The sequence below is a fragment of the Megalops cyprinoides genome, chromosome 17 (genome assembly GCF_013368585.1).
Source record: "Megalops cyprinoides isolate fMegCyp1 chromosome 17, fMegCyp1.pri, whole genome shotgun sequence".
Lineage (NCBI taxonomy): Eukaryota > Metazoa > Chordata > Actinopteri > Elopiformes > Megalopidae > Megalops > Megalops cyprinoides.
Genome location: NC_050599.1, coordinates 24,270,892 through 24,294,521, shown reverse-complemented (window position 1 = coordinate 24,294,521; position 23,630 = coordinate 24,270,892). Strand labels below are relative to the sequence as shown.

General features: G+C 47.2%; 1 protein-coding gene across 5 annotated transcripts in view; it reads right to left on the bottom strand.

Moving 5' to 3' along the window:
• Nucleotides 1–23,630, bottom strand: part of LOC118792523 (neurexin-3a-like) — a 279,182-nt gene that overhangs the window by 14,400 nt on the left and 241,152 nt on the right. For 4 of the 5 annotated variants that reach the window (XM_036550399.1, XM_036550396.1, XM_036550397.1 and 1 more), the window contains 3 exons: nt 21,177–21,266; nt 19,214–19,521; nt 1,932–2,010 (listed from right to left, as the gene is read on the bottom strand). In XM_036550399.1, the coding sequence (XP_036406292.1) occupies nt 1,932–2,010; nt 19,214–19,521; nt 21,177–21,266 (477 nt within the window). Of the gene's footprint in view, nt 1–1,922; nt 2,011–19,213; nt 19,522–21,176; nt 21,267–23,630 lie in introns of all 5 variants that reach the window. The other variant, XM_036550400.1, reaches the window with a different exon arrangement.

Genomic DNA, 23,630 nt, shown 5'->3' with positions numbered 1-23,630 from the left:
GTGAAGTTGTGAATTTCTGTGTAAATGTGATAGGATGCTTGACTGGTCTGTTGTGTCTTTTTTGAATGTAACCTCAGAAGCCATCAGAATAGAGCGTTTAACCTTATATGCTAGGTCTTAATCATAATTCTTTCCTTGGGAGGACTTGGGATTGACCTTTCACCTTTGAAGAGATAAATACAATTAAAGCAGGCTCAAAGGAGCTAAACTTTCCCTGCTGCCAGTCTCTGAAAACGATCTCAGCAGGAGACAATAAAGCGCCGCTTATTTTTATTGAGGGAGGCAGCCAGATTCAAAGCGGAAAAGTTATTCTGAATTCGGTTTCAAGGACGGGGGGGAAAAAAAATTAGAAAATAACCTGACAATTTGGATTCGGCCTTGCAAGAGAGTCTGTGGTATTCTCCTGCGACAACATCTCTCCAATCCGACAGGCTTTCCTGCTCCTTTGTTGGTCTAATCAAAAGGTGGATATAAGCCAATTATTGCAGAGACAAACGTCTGAAGGATTCTGCACAGGCGATTGGCCGAGCAGAGGCACGGAGTGGTTATTTTTAATCTCCCTTTGTCTGACAGCGTGGAGGCCCCCGGGACGGTGAATTAAAAAGCCAAACAAATAACTCTGTTAGACCGACTTTTCAAAACGGGCTTCGAAGGAAATAATGCTTTATGACAGCAGACTGTAATTGGTAAATTACGGCACTTGGGTAGTGGGAGGGACCGGAGATCTGTTTAGCCGATCCGAAAAGCTGCTGGCTGAGCCCTGCGTGGACATATGTTTCATCATCAGCAAGCTGTATCTACACAGATAATTAATTAGCACTGTGATGATGTTTCCGAGGATGGCCCTAGGGTATAAATCTTGGGTTTTTTAAATGCACTCTGCATTACATCCATATGGATCAGTCAAGTGTCCCTAAATCCAACACGCATGGAAAATTACACAAAACAAAAGAATTTATGATACAGTACTTTGTGGGTGGATTTTACGGGACTTGCTACATGTATTAGTTCAAATATTAATCTTTTTTTTATAATCAAAGCTGAAATGGGCTCACAACCACAATTTTCTCTAATCAAAGGTGAAATAGGTCACACCCAAATTTTCTCAAAACAACTGTAAGATTCTTTCAGATCTTACACATATCTAGATGTTAGATTTGTCATGTTTTAGTAGTAGAAAAGTAGCACAATAGTGCTGGAAACAGCTGCATGTGTAAATGAATTACAACTGTACACAGAAATTCGATGATATCTGTTCTCTATTAAAATGTTTAACTTAAGACATGAAATCAAAAGAAAGAAACAAAAAAAGTTCAATTGCAGTTAATATGCCAGATGATTTTGCTGAAAGCACTTAACAACAAAAAATCTCAAAATGTATCATCTGTCAAAAACACAAGTCAAAACCGCACGGCAAGAGATCTTCAAACATGATACATTTTGTAGCATCAATGCAGACAACATGACTCTCAATACTAATTTTGGACTTTTTAGTTAAAGGTTTGCCCCACTCTCATTTGAATGCTGAGAGGACAAAATTAGTATAAATGCAGAGCCATGTTCACCACTTTGGAAACCTCACGGACAAGTGTAGCTTATTAGGCTAATTGTTGTAGTTGTAGTTAATTGAATACATTGTATATTGTACATTGACTTACAATTCACAGTCTATAGAGCCATTAAAAGTGTATTTCATGAGGATAAATATGAAAAATTGTGACTTTGACCGTCTTTATTGAAATGCTATCATGGCTTAAGGTCTTCGGTTAAGAAAAATATACTAGTATGTATTGCTTTTTTTCTAAACAATCACTCGAAGTTACACTTTGTGTTTCCATGGGAAGTGATGCTTTGAAGAGAACATCCTCATTTGCAAACCAAATGAAAACCAATCACGTTCGAGCAAGCAAACTGAACCAAACTCCTCCCACCTGCATGTCCTGAGTCACACTCTTCGAGGTCCTCGTCGTCGCTGGAACATTCCGCCGAGGAAACAATGTCATCGGTCGTCTTCGATTCGGCCAGGGACATCACAGACACACACACAAACACAGACAGAGAACAGGGAACCGTTTCAAATTCCATGTGGCGTCCTTTGGCTTTCAAAGCACTTCACTAAAGAGATATTTCATTAGTCTCACAAAATTGGATGGCACTTTTACCACAGCTGTTGTACGGGAGTTCACGGTAAAAATAACCTTCTGAATCCTGCAGTCTGAATAACGTGTGATAAATCTCCAAAGCATTGCTGAGTTGAATGAGTCTACACCAGAGACAGCTTTGCAAGGTAGTTACAGCTCTCTACTTCTACACTTTATGTGAAGGGTAATTGAAAACACTTGTCGTATTTATGAAAGGCTTTATTCCACTTGAAGTGAGTATATGCCACAGATAATTGTTATCGTCTCTTCCCCTTCAGTTACCGCTGAGTACTCTCCTCCCTCTCCCTCTTTCTTGCAGCCTCTCCTCCTTCATTTGTTCATCCTGCCCCTTACTTCTATCTCTCCTCCGTCCCTCTTTCTCTACTCTCTATGCTGTCTCCTTCTCCCCCCTCTCTCCCCTTCACTTCTCCCTTCTTTCTTCCCTCCATCATCTCTCTCTCCTCCATCCCCACTCTTTCTATCTGCCTTTCCCCCCTTCCGTGTCTTCTCCATCTTTTCTCTCTCCCTGAATCTCCTTCATCCTCTCTCCCTCTTTCCCGTACTTCCCCCCCTTCCATCCCTTCTCTCTGTCTCCTTCCTTCTCTCCCCCCTCCCTCTCTGTCGCTCCCCTCCTCCCTTTCCCTCCCTCTCCCTCCCCTCGCTGTAGCTCACTGGGTGTGAGGAGAAGTTGTGATTAGTGCCAGAGCGGGGGGTATTGGTGTGGACGCGCCGCTCTGATTTACGGCTCGGCTGTGCCTCTGTCCCGCCGAGCTCAGCGGGGTCATTCCTCAAAGCGGCCGCCCGCGCGCTGCGTGCTCATTAGGAGTGGATTAGAGCGGCCGAGCGTCACGGAGCGGGGCGGCGGAATTACACACGCCGTCACGAGGATTGATGGCACCGGCCCCGTCCTCGGCAGGAGGCCCCGGTCACGGGTGTCTGTGAGCCGCCGGATGCTCCGCTGCCGCCGAGAGCTCCGAGGGCTGGACCCGGGTTTACTTTCCCACGGCCGCCTCACAGTGAGGGTCACATGGTGGAAGTCGTTTCAATAATCACCCTCTTTAAACATAATGCTATTCATCAAATCCACATCCAACAAAAAAAGGCAGGTCTCATTGCTAAAGGGGGCAGGAGCAGAATAGACACCTGACTGATTCCCTAGCGTGTTGGAGATCATCATCTGTTTTCCCCTAAATAGCCGACACCACATCACTTAATCTCATGAGCAATACAGAGAAAGGTCTTTCATCATCACAGGGTTGGGTGACTCCAGGTTATGGAGTTTATGGAGCTTAGTGGTTAGTCTAAGTGCAAGGAAAATGACTCCTCTATTAAAATGTACTAAGCTGTTGTTAACTTGCAACGGCGTGGGTGGAAAGGTGTGGATTCGGGCTCTCCGTGGTGTTGCCACTCAGCAGTGGTGTCAGAGTTCTCCACAGCAGTTGGACTTCCCCTATTGCAGATGTGTGGGGCGTCGTGACCTTCAACCCGGCAGATGTACCGCATGTGTCTGAGTGAGAAAAGCACTGAAGAGCCAGAGATGCCAGGAGGTGACAAATTTCCGTCACATTCCATTATAGGCGACGGCGTTTTCCCAAATCCAGCCACGCTGTCACCACGCAATGTCCTCCCTGCTTCCTTATCAATCTGCACGGATTGCTTGACGAATCCCGCCCCGAGGGGTGACAACCAATTGGTGCGCTCAAACCCACAGACCAGCTCAGACATCGCTGGCTGGTGTGCTGCTCTGGCACAGATGCACAATGCAAAAATGGTGTAATGAATAAAATATTTTGACTGAGCTTGGAGGCAGTGTCAGTGTGATCTGACATGGTACCACCAACTCGATGGCCAGTGGGTGTGGTTTCTGTTGGGGGGAGTAGTTTGGGGCAGGACTTGGGCGGGGCTTTGGCAGGGTTGGGGCCTCTAGGGAAATGACCAAATCTATGTAATACAACATAGGAATATGCTCCAGTGCTGTGTATGCATTTAGCATCCATCTGTCAATCTCCTTTTCACTGAAATCAGGTTTGACACCGAAGGAGAGACACATTTGAACCAGTTCTACTCTACTCTCCCATTCCTAGAGAAACAGAATTCCAGTGTGTGTGTGAGAGATAAGCCTACAGTAAGTCTTCTCCCTTTATTCTCAAGCTTGGAGGATAAATGTGAGGTTCAAAGCTCAAATGTCGCCAGTGATTGAGATCAGCTGTTCATTGATTTTATGTCATGTCTCCAACGCGGTAAGAGGCAACGATCTAATGACACTCCCCTTGTAAGGAGCAGAAGAGGTTACCCTGACTGGGGTTGTCTTGGATATAACAAAACAATTTTGCTTACTTTTTATCTAATTTAAAACAAGCAATATTTTTTCATGAACTTCATTTCAAAAGAAAAACGAAAAACATTGTGTTCCCAAAAAAATGTTCCCTTTAAAAAAGTAAAAAAAAACAAGCAAACAAAAAAAACCTAAAGAAAAAGACGAAGTTAAAAAGTTGTAGCGCAGTGTACGAGTACGGAACAGTGGCTTCTGCCCTTGTGCGCGCACACCTGTCTCCTCTCAGGAGCACTTCCAGCCCTGGCCACGGAGAAACCGGGACTCACAGGACTGTGAGCTTTAATACGATTGACCGAAGTGTCTGAGGTTACCTGGGGTGGACGGTGCCAGTCCCCCTCCTGGGTGACTCAGCGCTCCTCTTGCTGCCAGGCAGTGCATCTTTAAATATGACCCCTGCATGGGGCTTAGGAGGAGTGACACAGGTTCCTAGCTCTTTTAGACTGCTTCAAACATACAGCGGCCACTATGGAGTGTTCAACCAGACCTTTCTGGAAGGCTTTAGACCTGCAGCCCTTTTGTCCAAAGTTCAGTTTGCTAATGAGCGCTCCACAACGCTGCCACAACTGTGGAATGAATATCAATATGATACATTTATGGATGACAACACATGACACCCAGAAATTCAGTGTTACTTTTATTCCAGTCAGAGGAAAATAAACTGTACAAAAAACTGTCTAAAATGCTCTTTTCATAAGATTCAAACACATATCAGAGTCAGAACATTGTGTGTGGGTAATATTTTAAAGCTAGAATAAACTGGATTTCTGTGTTGAAACCTATTTTCTTTGTCCTCTGGTCCCGCCATCTATTTTCTTTGATTTTCCAGCCTCCATTTGTTCATGATTTTGTCAGCCTTGTCTGCTATAAAACCATATTTTCAGAGAGTATTTCTCCGTCCAGTGCTTCTTACAATTCAGCTGCATATGCCAGAGGACACAGAAGAAAATGATGAAAAAATAGCATATTTGATACCGCGCTACTCTAAATTTCCCACACACAGAATCTTGAATCATTAAATCAATAAATGAACATCTGGAAAAAACGCAGGAAATGCATCGCTGGAAATGGCGGAGGTCACAAATGTCATCTTTTCCCGTAAGACACACCATCTTCACCGCCAGGAAAGGCGGAGAATAAATTGCTCCTGATGCCTGACAACACGGTCTTTCAGCTAACACGAGATTGGATAATACAGAGATACAAGACCGGCCCAAAGGACCGGAAGGTTGCGCTGTGTGAAAGAACAAGAAGGAGCACTGAGCTTTGGTCTGAGTGGCAAAACCACCAGAGACAAATGTGTGTGTGTGTGTGTATATGCGTGTGTGTGCGTGAATGTTTGCAACTAGTGTGTGCCTGTGAGTGTGTATATGGGTGTGCATTAGTGTATGCACATGCATGTAAGGGTGTACGTGTGTATGTACGGGTGTGTGTGTGTGTTTGTAACTGTACTGCGCCTCTGAGTGTGCGCATGGGTATGCATGTTCATGTACGAGTATGTGTGCATATGGGTGTATACACGTGTGTGTGATTGTGTGTGTGGGTGTGTATGTGTGTTGGTTTGAGTGTGTGTGTGTGTGTGTGTGTGTGTGTGTGTGCGCGTGTGCACCTCTCATGACCATTAAAGCTGAATCTCTAGGTCTTCAGTGGTTGCGATCATATCCAGCACGTGTGTGTTACATAACAGTGCAACAATAAGGGAAGAGGCAGGATCACAGACGCTGGAGCTTGTGTAACTTCATTTGTCACTGTGCCGTGGCAATTACTTTCCACTCTGCTGGGAAAACCGCGAGTCTGTGTCATATCATCAAACTTTTGTGACATACAGTAGCTGGTTATTTGCACAGTAAAGACTATGATGTATTAATATGTGCCTCGCCTTTTCGTGCTACACCTGTTACCACACTGCCATGGGAGATTTCCAGTATCGTCTGAGACGTATTTAACATATTCATGGGATGTAAGATCAAACAGGAAACAGGAACTGCTGTCACTCCTTTGGGAAGGTTCACACAGGCACAAGCACAAATACACAGACACACACACACATACTCACTCACCCACGCACAGTATTACATTTTAATTTAATCATTACCTCATGTGATGATCTCCCAATATTTAAAGAATCCCTTGTGCACTGCTGTGTGTCTATTTACTGCAGGGCCAGCGGGGAGGAGACAGAGCAAAGGAACCAATAGGCACGCTCCCTGCTCGCAGCGCGGCACGCCCACTCGGTGACATTAATGCCTGCCACTGTCCCACGGGGCCCCTGCCCGCCTCCTCTCCGCTGTCATTTAGGGGACATAAAAGAAGCCTCTGTATTTGGGATCAGAAACCCCAGCGCAGCAGATGGCAGGAAATTGAAGAGCTTGGCCAAGCGTTGATCGAGCGGGTGCACCCTCTCTCAGAGAGCAGACACGCACAACGCTGCCAACCCCATATGACCAACCAACTGTGATTATTACCGGCGCTCTCATCATTGACGGCGATTATTAGGCGATTTAGCCGACTCTGAGCGCAGCGCATTAATAGCTCCTTAATGTTGCGGCGTAGACGCCTGCGTGTTGTCAGACGCGGCCGTCTGTCGAAATGAATGAGAGGGGTCCGTTCACGCGCGCTAACGCGCCTCCGCAAACATTACCGCGGGGACTAAATAACAAGGCGCTCCCGAGCAGCTAGGGAACGGCCGTGTATGAGTCTCGGAGGTGAGGTGGTCCCGGTTTTGTGGTTTGGTGGTTCAACGATTTGCGGTGAGCGTTCAGCTCATTCATTTAACGAACCCCGTAGAGGGTTTACGAGTGTGCCCGAGAACACCTTTTCTGAGACCGCGCACCGCAGAGGGTGAGCTCGATCTCTGGCTGAGTCAGACCGAAGGCATTAAAATAGGGACCCGCTGGCTCTTTTTGTTGTGCTCAGCGTGAAGGGCTGGATTGTGCATAATGGCCCCATCCTGGGGGTGTGCTTGTACATCAAGCCACTTCGCAGAGGCCACGGGATCCAGGCCGCATCACGCCAGCCAGCTCTGACCACATCAGCCAGCCGGCTCTGAGGAGGCCCCGTCACCCCACCCCCCCTCAATGGAAGAAAGACCCCCACCATGACCGCATTATGCAGAGGAGGGCTGGGTTCGGCAGGGCCTCGTCCCACCCCGCCGTGCGCGTGCCGTTTAGTGGGCCGGGGGCCTGTGGGGCCGCCTGCTGTCGGCGCGAGATGAGCTGCATCGACCGCCGGCAGAACCGTGACGGGGAGGGAAAACAAAGGAGCCAAGCGCTCAGAAAACCGGGCCGCAAAACCGAAACAAAGGGGGGCCGACTGAGCCTGCTCCCAGAAAGTGCGTTCCTCCCCCGCGGAGAGGCATGGCCGCCTGGCTGCCTTATTCACCTAGCCCCGTCTCGCCAGGTGTTGAACTGGATAGGCTGATGCCCTCCCCTGTCTGCTTGCCCCCCTCACATCAAATCCCCCGCCCGGTGAAGGAGAGGGGAGGGAGGTGCGTTTTCGGTTATTTCTGCTATGTTACAGGGCTGCTGTTGCTTAGCATTCAGCTCCTTGTCCCCCCCAGCCCCCCCCGCCGAGCCCTTCACAGACTATGCAAATGGGCTTTACTGATGCGTGATGCTCAGTGCCGCTCCGCTCTGGGATAAGTGACAGGCTCTGCCAGCGAAGCGGGATCCCATCAGCTTCCCATTGGGTGCAGGGAGGGAGGGAGAAGCAAGGCATTGTGGGAGATGGGGGGGGGGGAACAGAAAGCATCTCAATTTGGTAGGATTTGTTTTGGCAACAGTCCGCATGACTCCCCTCGCCCTAAACTTTGGCGCTGGCGGACCAGAGAAGCTGCCTTTGATGAAAATGGCAATGCTGACCAACCAAATGAAAATTCATCTGTTTGCACTTTTTCCCCCCCTCTGTTCAGGGTCGCGGCCCGAACGAGACATATTCAAGGAAAACAGAAAAACCTGACATGGGTGATGTGGCTTTCTTCAAGGCCCGACATTGCACCTCAGAATGCGCCGAGAGACTGATTACAAAGGCGGAATAATCCGATACAGGCAGCAGATCCCCATCGGCCCGGAGGAGGGGTGTTTGTGCTGCAGAGTGCTTGCCCCTCATGTAATTTTCTAAGGCTGGGAAGCAACAATTTTGGCCTCCTTCACAGAGGAGAACAGAGAAGAGGAGCTCAAAGGAGCCGCGTTTGAAGAGTTGTGATCACAAAGTCCTTCATGCATACTGCATACTGTTAGCCGTCGCATCTTGCTGCTGGAGAACGGGTCCAAGCAACTCTGAAGAGGCCTGGGGTGTTTAGACTGGGTGTGCCAAACTCAGTTCCCTGGTGTATGGCATGTGTGCCAATTTTTGCTAAAACCAATCACCCCTGGCTTAAACAGACCCATAAATTAAATGACACATAAAATAAACTGTATGTTAGCACATCAGTAAATTCATATAGATGTTTTTTCCTAAAATGCACTGCAGCACTATGAGAATATGGAAAATGTGGAATATTCAAGATATTTTAACAAAAAAATCACTGAACAGGGGATGCCCTATGTCCTTAGCAAATACCAAACCCTAAAGCCAAAGACATCCCAAGTGAAAGTGCAAGACTTGTCACAAGAGTGTTACAAGTCAGAAGAACATGCTTAGCTTTGGCAATGGTGCAAGGCGCACAGAAGTGACCACCTGGCCGATGTAGAATATCTGCAGGGTTATTGTCTGAAACCAGCGAGGGAAGAGATCAAGCTTCTTCAGAGCGAGAGGCTAATTGCCCAGTCGGTGCCGGCCTCACCGCTGTTGCTACCATTTTACCCGCGCTACCGCTCCACGGTCCTGCGAGAATTCCTTTTCTCCTGTAATAGCCGCGTAACGCTGCTATTAGAAGCGCGCTCTGAAAGGGACGCGGGCGGACAGGCACAGCTGGATCATCCTCCTGCAGGAGCGATTTGAGGAACGGGTGCCGCCGAGCACCTGCCTCCCCCCCACCCCCCTCCGCCGGGGCGGCGGGAACGGGAGGAATTCAATGGAGCCCAGCGGCTCGCTGGCGCTCCGCTCACCGAGAAAGCCATTTAACTGAGGTCAGCTCCAGCACCGCTACATTAATGCAATGCATTTAGGAGCTGATAATGGCAGGAAGCTCTGAAAAGGCCCCATTACCAAACAAAGGCGGTAATTGTACTGACGGTATCTTCGACTAAACAGGCAATTAAATGTGGGCTCCCAGAAAAAAAATTAAATCTTTGACTTCTCCTGACTTTTAAAGCCTGTTGCATTCAGAATGTTTTTTTTTAAAAAGGGGGGAATCATTTTATTCTAATTAAAGAATGACAGACATCACCGTAACATAATGCTTCCTACGTACAGGTCTAATCCGGTTGGTTGGCTTAAGTCTAAATCCTCATTGGCTTTTCAGCAATGAGCTGGAATGTGTGTGCGAATCGTGTCCCTTTACTTTCTTTTTTTAGTTTCTTTTCTTTTTTAAAAAGGAATGCATTATTGGAACTCTCGCACACCCTCCCACACAAAACCAAGCATAACTACTTGGTGCGATTCGTCGTTCTATAATTTCATCTTGAGCGCGATGCCCCTATTCACACACTGGAACATGGACACTCTCTCCACACATTTTTATAGGAACACCAGGCCGTAGCCCTGTTCTTTACAAAAGTCGAGCTCTAAACACCACCCAGAACTTTGGCCTCTTCTGCGAAGAAAACTACAAATGAACCCACAAAAATGACGCAACGATGAGGAAAAGAAGACCAACTTTCAGCGGCCTTGGTTACTGAGCCAAAACAAAAAGCTGTTTCCAAACATTAGAACCCGCTCCCCGCCTTGCAGTGCAGGTGTGAATCTATATTACTGCCTTTAAAATTACATGGACCCCGGAGCTGCGTGGGATTCTGCTGGCCTTCAGTTTCATCTGGAACGTGTGTTTGGGCTGAGACTCGCTGTGCAGGTGAGGAGAAATGTGTACGAATTTCATATCAGGCCAGAACAACAGCAATCATGCAATTATAACATAAACACCTTGATATACCATACAGAGATGCCAAAGTGAATGAGAAAGCCATGGCCACATGTCTATAACCAAACAAGCTGTCATTCCAGTAGTCAGACTGTATCATTCTGCCATCTGTTTTCAAGTGATTGCAACAATATCTACTTTGCAATTCTGCTCCTACAGTTATATAATAATCTGTGCCATAGAAAAGCAAGTCAAATTGGGCAGTGATGTAGCATACTGGGAAAGAGCAGTGCTTATAAAGGAAAGGTTGCTGGATTCCTTGCTAGGGCACTGCTGTTGGGGAAAGAGCAGTGCTTATAAAGGAAAGGTTGCTGGATTCCTTGCTAGGGCGCTGCTGTTGGGCAAAATACTTAATCCACGATTTCCTCAATAAATACTCAGCTGTATAAATGGATAAAATTGTAACCTGTGTAAGCTGCTCTGGATAAGAGCATCTGCTAAATGACAGTAATGTCACGTAAACTGGACCGATTAACTGACCGGTTCCATACAGAAGGCCTGTAAAAGTCACAGGCTGTGATACGAGTTCACCCTCCTTCCGAGCGGCCTGGCAGCTTCCCACGTTCCGCAGCCATGTCAGCGCACGCAAGGGGCCGCCGCTTTGAAAGCCGACAGCAGCTGGGAGCCAAAGAGGAAGGTCAAATGTCAGATTAATAATGGAAAACAGAGCGGGCGCCGGCCGCTAACCTTCAGCTCCTCCGCGAGGTGGGCCTTTGGGCGCGCCTCCTCCGCCAGTGCCTGAAATGGTAATAAAACCGCCTCATTTTTCATCCCCCTCCATGCTGTCACAGCGCACAGAGGCGAGTGCAACATCGGCGGCTGCTTCCTGCCCCCTAGCGGGACACCATGCGAGCTCTCTCGCCCATCTGGGCAGCAGTGTAGCATAGTGGTAAGGAGCAGGGCTTGCTGGTTCGATTCCCTGACGCGGCAATGCTGCTGTACCATTGAGTAAGGTACTAAACCCAGAATTGCCTCAGTAAATATCCAGCTGTATAAATGGATAACATGTAAAAATTGCAAGTCGCTCTAGATAAAGGAGCATCTGCTAAATGACAGTAATGTAATGTAATGCCTGGATATGCAGCTGGCTCACTGAAGCTGTGATCAGAGGGTCTGTGAGCAGAACACAGTTTACAGAGCAGCAGCCACGCAACACGATGGACGTCCAGTCAAACTGTATGGCTGAAATAACTAAATTAATACATACTTTTTAACGGCATCACTCTCTCCAGTAGGAGAAACTCTTGCGCAACCCCCTGCCACCCCCACCGCTGCTCCTGCACATTGGTTTCTCACACATAGCAGAGTCTAATTGCTGTTAGCCACAGCAGGCAGGTTGTAATGGGGCCAGAAATCTTCAATGTATAAACGGGAAGCGGTCTTTGGCCCTGATCTTCAATCAGCCCCCTGCTGCAGTGTTACACCATGGAGCCCCCGCCACGCAATCACAGAGACGCCTCCTCCCCCCCGCCGTGCCTTGGACAAAATTAGAAGTACGCATTTGCAGTTTCAATTACAGGTCATGAGGTCCAGGCCATAAGTGGCGTCTCATATTCTCCCATCACCGAAAGGTGGAAAATCACCGGGGGGGGTGCTGATGTAATCATGAGACAGAGGCAGAGGTTGCGGGTTCCAACCCGCTGCCATTCCACTGCGCCTCGATAAAGTTGCTTCTCCTGGATTGCTCTGGGACCGCCCTCCGATAAGTAAATGCAAAACGCGAGCTAACAAGTTGCCCTGGATAATGCTGTCCGCCGAGGAAATAAATAATGTAATGACTGCCGACTCCTGACGGTGCGACATTCTGACTGAGCTGACACCTCGTTAGAAGTAATTGAGTGGGAGCCGGCTGCGTTCCCTAGCAACAATCTACCGAAAATGGCCTCTCTTTGGGCCATTCCCCCCCTCTCCTTTCCCAGGCAGCAAATGGGGGGTGCGACACATTAGAAGCAATCAGGTGTGATGTTTATCCAGGTCATTATTGCTATGCACTTTCTCGGGCTGCTCGTCCACAAACGACTTACATATCTTACTCTTTGTTTGGCTTATTACCCGCCATTTATGCCTCGAGACGGTGGTGTGGGTTACATGCCGGGTCCACGGGAACGGCACTCGGCACCATGCTGAAGATTTGAACCCGCAACCTCCCGATTTTGAGCGCGCCCCTTTAATCTGCCCTGCTTTGCGTGACGTTCCTTATCCCGCAGAGCTTGACTGTCAGCATCTTCTCGAGAGGTATCAGTCCCTTAAACCGCGGCCCCGCTCTGCTCAGGTAATTGGATTTTAAAGCCCGGCTCGGGGGAAATGCTCCCTCTCGCTGTTGTGAGGCGGCTCTTTTTGTTGACTTGCTCTTTCCAGCCGATCGCTCTGACGTTCCGCCTGTTAATGGGCCACGGAGTGTGACGAGATGAAGAGATGCGGTGGCTCTCCTTTCGCTGCCCCCCCCCCCACCCCCCACCGCCGTGGATGTGGTGCCGCACTTGTACTGCGGGACATTAAATCCATGTACTTTGTCCCCCTCAATTATCCCCTCTGAACTATTGCAATTGGATTAATTCTTCACTGATCGTTATGGCACGTGGATGGCCTGATACAGTGAAATTGGTAAACAGGATGAGCCCATCCAGGTGATTTAAATAAACACTGAATGCTGAATGAATGAGGTGAAACTTGGTAATCTTCCCAGGACACGGGCCTTTGATTTAACACCGCTGTCTCCTCCTGCGGTGAGTTCCTGCAATTAAAGTGACTTACGGTTCAGAGATGCACCATTCTTGCCCAGGAGCCGTTGGATACTTTTAACAGTGTCTAAATAAAATACAGCCCTAAAGATTTGAAAACAAATCTAAACTGACTGGAACAAGGGTTTGAGGGGAAGCGGTTGGGGGCGTTTTAGCAGACTTAGCAGAAATGTGGCAAAACTTGCGAATTACATTAGTGGTGTGTGTGTGTGTGTGTGTGTGTGTGTGTGTGTGTGTGTGTGTGTGTGTGCACGAGGGAGGTGGCAATTCATGTACATGCCATTTGGCTTTCCAGTAGTGTGTACAGCGTAGCAGAAAGGACCCATGTGTGTCTGTCACACACACACACACACACACACAGAGGCACCAACAAGATCCCAGGACCTTGCATAACTACTGGTCTCCTAAGGCAGGAACCAGGAACGAGACTCCCTGGCCTTTCTTCTGTTACGCATCAATTATTAAAAACTCCAGGGGAAAACACAAAGAGAGAATTTAACATGTTGATCAGATTTCTTGGACTGAAGGCAAAACCAGGTTGACTGCCCATAGATCTAACCAGGGCAGAATAAAATGCGTTTCACATGCTTTATTTATGAATGCAAAGAAATTTGATTTCCGTGCGAGGCCGATGTGGATTTACTAAAAGTGCGTTTATAGGCAGATGCATCAAAAGTGTTTCTCTTCAAAATCGTCCATGAAATGAAACAGTCAGCATCACATTCGCCGTATGAACAGTCAACAGGTGCTGTAAGCATGACCAGAACACTGACAAATGAACTCCAGTGGCTGTGGTGCTCCCAATCATCTCACCCATCCAGTTTCGCCTTAGTGACAAATGAATCCAAACCCAAACGCCTTTGTTTAAATGCAAAAACCCTCACACCCTCACTGAAATTAAGGCTGTGAGCTCAATACAGAGAGAGCTTTGCTTTGTCTTCCACAAGAGAAGCTTGCTCAAGGGTATGGCAGCAGCGGCTCATTTGGCATTCGAACCTGTGGTCTCAGCATTCCGCTAGCTACACCGTACAAATGGTAACATCTGCCACACCAGAGAAGGTTGGTCTAGATTCCTCTTTAAAAAAAGCTACCCTCGTATTTCTTTACATTGGTAATGCAAGCAAAACTTGGCTAAACTTGTCACAATGCAAAATTACTTTCTCTACAAACTTGCAGGTGACAGATACGCCTATACAGCTGGCTACAGTTAGCAAGCAAGCTGCTCAGACTACAAGTGTAAGTACACATTGCATGTTTGAAAACTGCAACATTTACAGTCCTAAAGCTGCATTGAAGCAGTCTGTTGTCATAACATTTACAGGGAGATTTTCTGGATGGTGAAAAGAGTACACACAGAGGCAATGTACGGATTACTTCAGGAGACATCAGTTGTGGGAACACTCTCACTGACTCCAGATCAGTATGTCTCACGTGGTGCTCCCATGCAGTTTATCTAAAGCGGAGAAAACATGGTGCGCCCAAAACAGTTGCTCCCAAGGGTACTCCACTGCAGATATGCACAGGTAGCGCTTTGTCTCTCCCCCTCCTGCGTAGCTAATTAAAACAGAGGACCAGGGACGGACCTCTTTCTGACGGCGGCCGACGGCGGTGCTGCAAATGATGTGCAAACAAACGCATCCTCCCGGGCACCTCGCCGACACCGCGCTGCGATCGCGGCGAGCGCTCAGATTATTTCCGCGCGGCGACAGACGGCTCGTTTGCTGATGCGGTTTTGAGGGAATTAAGATGGAAAGGCAAACATGACCGGCAGCTTGTTGACCTGCCACGCTTCTCAGCCGTAATGAGAGCTCCCCTACCTCCTCACTCAATCACCTCGCAACCCTGAGACTACAGAACCAGAGAGAGGGAGAGAGAGGGAGGGAGAGAGGGAAGGGAAGGGAGAAGGAGGGAGGGGGGGGTGAGGGAGAAGGTTGGAGGGAAAGAGAGAATGAGGGAGGGAGAGAGGAGAATGAGGGAGGGAGAGAGGGAGAGGGGGAAGGAGAAGGAGAGAGGGGATGGGAGACCAAGAGGAGCATGAGAGAGAGGGAGAAGGAGGGGGGAGCGAGAGAGAAAGAGATTGCACAAGAAGACAAAGGGTGAGAGAAAGAAAGTAGAATGCAAAGACAAACAAGAGCACAGAAGGCTATGACGGAGGGAGAGAGGGAGCAAACACAGACAAAACAGGAGAAAAGGAGAAGGATGAAGCCAGACACAATCACAGAAAATTGAATTGCAGAGTGAAAGAGCGATAATTCCAGAGAGAGAGAGAGAGAGAGAGAGAGAGAGAAAACAGAAAGCCAGAGAACTGGAGAGATGACAAAAACAAGCAGGACAGTGGGAAGAGAAAGAGATTCCAGAGAGAGAGACAGAGAGAGAGAGAAAGAGAGAGGGGGAGAGAGAAAGAATTGCAGTGTAACAGTACCCGCAGTGTGTCGTTTTTTTAATGTTACGTATTCATTTATTCAGATTTTTGTCAGTTTTCGCTGCAGCGTTAATGTATAATCCATTCTGCTGAAATGCTTGAACAGATGCACGAGTGCGATGTGATTCACGCGCTTCCGTACAAGAGGAGGGAATAAAAGCACATAAAACCAGAGTAGCATTAGTCATCACTCAGAGGGGTGTATGATCAAAGACTGTACTGACAGTTAAATGGGTAAGAAGTTTAGGTTAGTGCAGTTGGTTACGGTGCGGCGGTCATCAAATATCGCTCTCTCGGGCTTGGAGCCCGCGGACCCCCACTGCGGGCGCGTTAGATCACAGAGAACGACGTGAAAGCTCCGATCTCGCCAGATACGCCGCTCTCGACGTTATCGGGGTGGCCAGGTTCTGGCGCGGGCCTCACGATGCGCGGATCTCTGAGGAGGAACCTTATCTCTCGGAGTAATCGTGTTCCACTCGACGGGAGTGAGAGGGTGCGAACGTGTTTATCGCAGTTAGCCCCCCTCCCCCGTCCTCCCGCTGGTGTTACGGCTCTGCGGCTCAGATTAACACACCGAATATCCACGAGGCAGGAACACGTATACGCTGGCTGGAGTGTTGTCTGATGCAAACGATGCCAGAAAAAACTACAACAAATTTCAGACGTAGTAAGCCCTGCTGGCAACTCACTGGCAACGCCAGACATCAATACAGGAGGTCCATAATGATATTAATGTCATTATTATTACTACAACGGAGTTGGCAGTGTGCTGAAGACAAATCATTGGTTTCCTTGTACAGAAAAATAACAGTATGTAATTCAATGATTTGATGGACTATGATGGACTGATAGACCGGCTGTACTCAAACTGAGTGGGGCACTGAATCTGCTAGCTGTGGTGATAAAATTCAGCAAACGTTTTATATTTTTCAATTCTTAGACACCATTTCACCCATAACCCTAACCCTAACCTTAACCCCAATGAACCAATGAACCATGAATTTCCAGTGACCAATGAGCTTGTGTTTAGGTCTGAGTAACACATAGTCAGTGAAAGCAATACAGACAACTAGCTGCATCCTGAAATGCCACGCCTTCCTGTCTTTATAGGCCTGGGCTTGGATGGGCACCCTGATTGGTGGAGGAAAAGGATGCCTGGTTACATGGTGAAAAGATGAAATGTTGGCATTTAATAGTCAATTGAATCTTTCTACAGTATTCCTCACCCAGCTCCAGCTCAATAAACTCCACAAAAATCATCATCAACATCAGCGTAAGCACTCCTACCAAACATCATCGTTCATCAGGCACCTGGTACTTTAATACATCTCTTGTCGTTATACGATTTCTCCCAGGACTGCAGAGTTCCTTCCTCTTCCGTGTCTCCTGTACTTGTGTTTATGGGCTGGATGCTGAGGAAGAGGACAGGCGAGCTGTCAGTCCAGACCCACGGATCTCTGAAGAGTCAGCCACCATCCCTGGGGTAGATTAGCAATGCCGAGAACCTGATGACCACTTCCCGGGCCTCTGAAGCCACATCCGGTATCGCTGTTGCTCCGCCCCCCCACAGGGTATATCGTTGTAAAAGGAAAGATGGGACGTGTGCTTTTAGCAGCTCCGGTGTTCCACAGCTGTAATGCCACACAACACCTCCCGCCCCCCCCGGGGCTGGGACAGAACACAGTCCGAGGGCGGGCCAAAAATAGCTCCCGCACGGGGTCAGAGTGGCCATACTCCCACTCCCACTGCCCCGAGGCCCGCAGACACAGCAGACGCTCTTTTTATTTTTTTCCCCTCTCACCTTCTGTGTCACACATTCGGCAGTTGACACAGAGGCAAAACAGAAAACAGCAGCAAAAATAAATCCCCTGCAGGTTAAAAAAAAAAAAAAAAAAACACGCCAGCGCTGAGAAACGAGATTAGACCAAACAAAGGAGTCCAGCGTGTTCCGGTAAACCGCCTGCTTTGGCTTGTTGTTATTTGCTCTCAGTTACAGTTGCAGCGGTTTTAATCATTTTGAAATATGCTGGCAATCAGAATAATGTGTCTTTGTCTTTGCACTTTGTGGCACAGAAGGTCATGAAACAGTAGTAATCATAAGAAGTAAGAAGTAATCATAGATGGGAAATACCCAATGATTTCTTAAGACTAGCATCACTGTCAACACAGACGTTAAGGGGTGTCATTACCTGGTACTGTATGATCTATTTAAAGTCCTGTTTTTTGGGCGGAAAGGGCTGGGGGTTGGAGGGGGGTGCGTTTAAGGCCCTGCCATGATGCCCCTCCTGAGCAAACGCTCGGAGCGGAAAGTTACGGCTTTAATATCGCCACCGCCGGGTTGATCCGATCTCTCTCGGCCGCGGAGCGGTCGGTGTGATTGCATTTCACGGAGCGTCAGGCATTTATTGGCCAGCAGTCAGAACGAGTTTACGAAGCGCTCCGTTTCGGCCATCAGGGGGCGGTGGGCGTGAGCGTGAGCCCCGCGGAGGTCGATGGGAGGGAACGGAAACGCTTTTTCGGCGGCTCCGGAATCCTGAGTCAAAGAGCAGAATACGCAGCCTGACCCCCCCCATCCACAGATGGAGCAAAAACACTGGTATCACACTATTCATCCAATATCACTGCACCAGCTCTCTCTGAGACAGGTGCTGCATAAAAATGACTTTTTCACGGAATATGAATGTGGAGACGCAGTAAATGCACTGGGAAAATGTGATGCAGCAGGTGCTGTTAATGCATCCCTTATTGTTAGAAGGTTTGAGAGCGTGTCCAGAAGGCTTGAGAGGGCTGATCCTTCTTTTATTCTAGCCCGTCATTCATAACTTACCCATTTTCAAACAGGAGAGAACATTCTCAATGAGCAGTCTTTTTTTTTCCAAAAGGAGGACTCAGATTGGCTTTCACCTCTGAATGTCAAGCTGAGTACTTAGCTGCGGGTTTTGTAAAATGGAATAACTACTTGCCCTTTCAGTGGCAGTCAGAACTTCACTTAACTCTCGGCATGAGAGTAACCTACTTCAAGAGCCTGATAGTAGCTGGCCTGCCTAGATATGCATGGGCTGGCCTGACGCGTCCAACTCAAGTTTGTAACACACACACACACAGAAACACTTAGTCCACAGTAGGTGAGCTATATTTGTGTTGTGCCAGTCTGATTTTGGTTCCCTGTTCAAGGCAAGCTGTCAACAAAATCTGCTTCATCCAGACATTAACTGTAAGGCAGAGGCAAAAATCACTGAGCCCAGACTTCTCATACATGTCATGAGGTATGTCTTTCTATGTGTAGATAGATTCCGCCCTAAATCACTGACCCAGGAGCAGTCTAAGTTTTCTACATGATGGTAATGCTTCTGACTAGGGACAGGCTTTCCGATCCTAGATCAGTTTTACGTTTTGTCTTTTTTTAGCATAATGATTTATGGTCACAAATAGAACTGGGCAAGATTATCCTGTATTAGATTAAGACTCATTCCACAGAATGGATGGACGGTGAGATCAGGGCTGGGGAAGCTGATCCTGGAACAGTCGTTGGGGGGGTAGGGGGTCCGGAGGCCGTACCTGGATAGTGGGCGGGGACCGCTGCCTGCGGGTGGTGGTGGTGGAGAGGGTGGTGGTCGTCTCGATGAAGGTGGTGGACATCTCGGGCGGGAGGGAGGTGGTGGTGGCGGCCCCCGGGGGGGAGGGCACGTCCCCCACCAGGCGCACGCTCCCGTTAATGCGCACGTTGGCGTTCCCCTCCGCTGCCATTTTGAGGACCTTGAGGCCGTTGTAGTACAGGCCCGAGAGCTGGCCCTGGTACGGTCGCCTGCGGTCATTGCCGCCTATTGTGATGGTGGCCTGGGTGTTGAAGATGGTCAGCTGACGGCCTGCGGGGGGATGGGGGAGAGAACAGAGAGGCATTGAGCTTAGCCGACGGATGTGGGGTCGCTTGCCGATAGCTCAGGGCTTGCATAGGGGCTTTGCTCCCTGACACAAACTCTTCAACATGCATTTCAAAATGCTTCAAAAACGTATTTCAACAACAGATATTTTCCAAAGAAACCCATCTTTCCCTACTAAGACCTCTTGTCTGTCCGCATACAGTTAACAAGGGTTAAAGTCAATGGTTTGAAGATGAAAGATCAGTGAGTGGTACATCAGTGATAATATCTGGAAACTCAAGAAAAGGTGGATGTCCCCATGTTCCCATCAGTATTCTTAGGAAAAGAACATCACCGTTTACCTTACTCTTTAAATCTAATTATGCCTTATGAATCTAAATTCAGACACAAAGGAAAGGTCACATTTTCTGCTTTTTTTCCCCCAGAATGCCACCTATGGTGGAAACCTTCTAGAACCTGATGAGGGAAACGTCACTCACCTGCTGCACCCAAAAGAAAAGCCTCAATGGTGCTCTGTTACTATTCAATTTAGGTTTGCTTAAAGGTAAATCACAAAGGCATAAATTCTTTATTGCTTTCACTCTTCATACTGTAGAATTGCAATATTACCTGAGGGATTGTGACATTCTGAAGCGGCAACAATCAATATATTTGTGGCACACAACAAATATTTTGACATAAATATTACGTTACATATTGCTTTATTTGCACTCTGTATCTGAACGTCTTTTAATATGTATTACTTATTCATTAGAGTATGCATTTCACATTAAATGATTCAAGACTGTAAATGGCATAAACTGAGAGTAATTACTCTGACTGCCTTTCAGCAAAACCACTGCATATACAGCAATCTTAATTTAAAATGTGAAATAAAATACCTACAACACTGGAGGCATAACACAACATGACATCATTTAGAATTTCATTACACTGGGGATGGAATGATAACGGAATCGAGTCATGGACACAAAAAAATTACAGTATATCCATTCATGCATGTAGCAGCTCCAACGAAATTTGGAAGTGGCTTCGTGTTTTAGGGGTTGTTAAAGGGACTTTACTTAAGTCGTTTAGGGCGATGACCTTTAAATGCAGTTTAGAATGATATTAGCTCGCACTTGACATTCATGCAGAATTTTACTGGAGAGTGCCGACTTCCCCTTCAAGCACAGTTTTAAAAGCCGTACACATGCAGGGTAATTGGATGGTTATATTTTCCACTGTACCTCCAGCTCAAAGGAATGCATTCTGTCTGTCATTTTTTGAGAGCTTTCATATGAGTTTATTAACAGTTTTATGGTGAGGTATTAGAAGGCATGCTGCTGTATACATACATTTATGAACTAGCTCATGCAAAGTTTTATTATGTGGCCACAAAAACTGTGTCCACTGTTCCAGTCCCTTTAACTGAATGCCAGTGAGTTAAAAAAATATGTTTTGACAATGAAAACAAAAGCAAGTCATGATTCAAATTAGAAACAAATCAAACTTTTTTCCCCATTAGTGGTTGATTATTTGTTGTTTATTCAAGAGGTTGGATGAAAACAGAAAAAAAGAAATGATTCAAAAATAGAAAGCAAACAGAGGGAGATAAAAAGTAGCCATTTGAATGATTTAAAAAGGTTGATAAAGGTTACCTTTCTCTTGTAGCCATTCTTCTACCGGTCGGGTATATTTGAATGGGATTTTCTTATTAGCCATTTGATAGCGTTCAATGTCACTGCTGCCTTCAAAGTTTAAAAAACAGCTTAATTCAGTCGACAACAGTCATACTTCAGCACAGATTCAAATTTAAACATAGTTTTTTTCCTATAAAGTTTAAAAAATATGTTTAGTCATTTTTAAGAGGGGTTATAATTTATTATTATTGTATTTTTAGTTTCAGAGTTAAATGACAGAAGAGTACAGTGGTGGATTCAAGTAAATGTTTTAAACTAAAGGTAGAAATTACTGGTGTCAGCACAAAACAGGGTTATTCAAATGCACATTATGTTGGTTTAGTCAACATTCATTAAGGAAGAAAACAAACACTTATCCAGTTGTTATCTTAAATAAACAGATAAATTATGTATGGTTTGTTTAAGATATTTTGTATTTCTATTTTCTTCCCTCATTTAAAGTAAATTATTTAGTACATGGATGCACATCAAAATGGGGAGTATTCACTGCATCTTCCGAAATTCAGAAGTGAATCGACTTCCAACCTCACTGGACAGCACTTGCTTTTCGATACCACAGGTGAACAAGCCAGCTTGACATCAGTTGTGCAAAAACAGTGACAAGCACGGGAACATGAGGTAAATTGGTTCTACAGCCATTTTGAGGAGTGAGAGCCTCACAGAGGTGTGTGTGGAAGTCCTGGGGGGGAGCAGCAGGGGATCCTGGGAAGCAGGTGGGGGGGGGTTCAGTTACTGCTGGGGGTCCGCAAAACTGCCACCCCTGCTGTTTGTACACTGGCGTCAAGCGGTGAGGAGGCACAAGCTGCCGGGGGGGCGAGCTGTAGATTGGGTTTAGGGATGCTACCCCAAGGAGGTGCAGCAGTGGGGGCCCTCAAAGAATGGTCTATGGGGGCAGCCCCTCAGCTGTTCCATGGCTGAAACAATCCTGTTGTGTGGAGGGGGGTGGGGGGGGTGGGGCGGCATAGAGTGACTCAGTTGGTATGGGGTTCATCTCAAGAGCAGGCTGAGGCCTACAGCCTGGGTTCAACCCCATCTGCTTCATCAACTGAGAGGCCACAAGAGGGTGTACTGTGGGACTTATAGCATGTGAAACGGCCACAGACTCGCGTGTGAGTGTATTGCAGGGTTGCATTTGCTTCACTTCAGCGCATCGTTGCTGTGAGACGTGTCTAATGTGCAATTGGCGATTCCGAAAAGCGTTGCATAATGGGGAAAAAAAGCATTTAAAAAAAGAATCCCGCTGCTGTTTTTCTGAATCCGCGATCAGACGGCCGTGCCCAGTGCTGTGCTCCATCCTCCCCTGGAGTTTCCAAAAAATGTCAGGCCACATTATTTAAGAAGTCAAACCACGTTATTTAAAAAGTCAGGCCACATTATTTAAAAACAGTGAAGCCATGTTATTTAAAAAGTCAAGCCACATTATTTCTGAAGTCAAACCGCATTGTTCCAATCACACGTCAGAGAGAAGGATGCTTTTTGTAATGGGGAGATTTACATTTGATTTCCGACCTGACAGTGAACGCTCGTGCAAACAGGTCCAAGGTCCTGCAAAGGACCCGGGAGGGTGTGTGTTGCGATGGGAGCGGGCGTGAATGGGTTGGCTGGCAATGCCTCCAGAGAGTGGGTCTGGTCAAAAGCCATGACCTCTCATGTAGTGACCCGGTTACCTCCTCACCCACTGGGTTTAACCAATCAGCGGAAGGGATGAGCTGTCACGTGGCAGTGTTTAACCAGTCAGGGAAAGGGACTGGCTGTCACATGTCAAGTCTTAACCAATCACAGGAAGGGACTAGCTGTCACACAGTGGGTCTTACCCAATCAGGGCAGAGGACTAACTGCCACACAGCGGGGTTTAAGCCAGTGAGCAGAGGGGATGGGCTGTCCCATAGTGGGGCTTAAGGAGGAGAGGAGGTCCAAAGGAGGAGATGAGACGGCATGCTATGGGGCTGCCACGCAAAGCTGATGATCCTGGGATCTGTAACGCTGGAATCACATTACGGAGAGTACAGATGGCGTTCGCTGCTGGAAGCGGTTCTTGAGTCAGGAGAAACAAAGACAGTTTGTCAGCGCTACACTGAGAGGAATAAATAATACATATTCTGCAGAGTTTATAAAGAAAAGGGGAAGAGAAAAAGACTCAAGAAGTGGAGATAGAGTGTGCATTTCTTTTTTTCCCAGGAATATGGTGAATATAAACGGTGATGAGTGTGTTGAACCCAAGGTATGCCTTATCTGTAATCTAATCGTGTCATCGCTGGAATTAGGAAGGGAAGAATCAGCTGTTGGAGGGAAACAAAAAAACAAAGAAAGGAATAAAAAAAAGTGAAAAACAGGCCTAAAGTCTGTTTCAAAGCTGTCGGGTCAGCGACAGCCATGAGCGGGCGTGGGCTAGGCTGGGAGGAGGAAACTCAC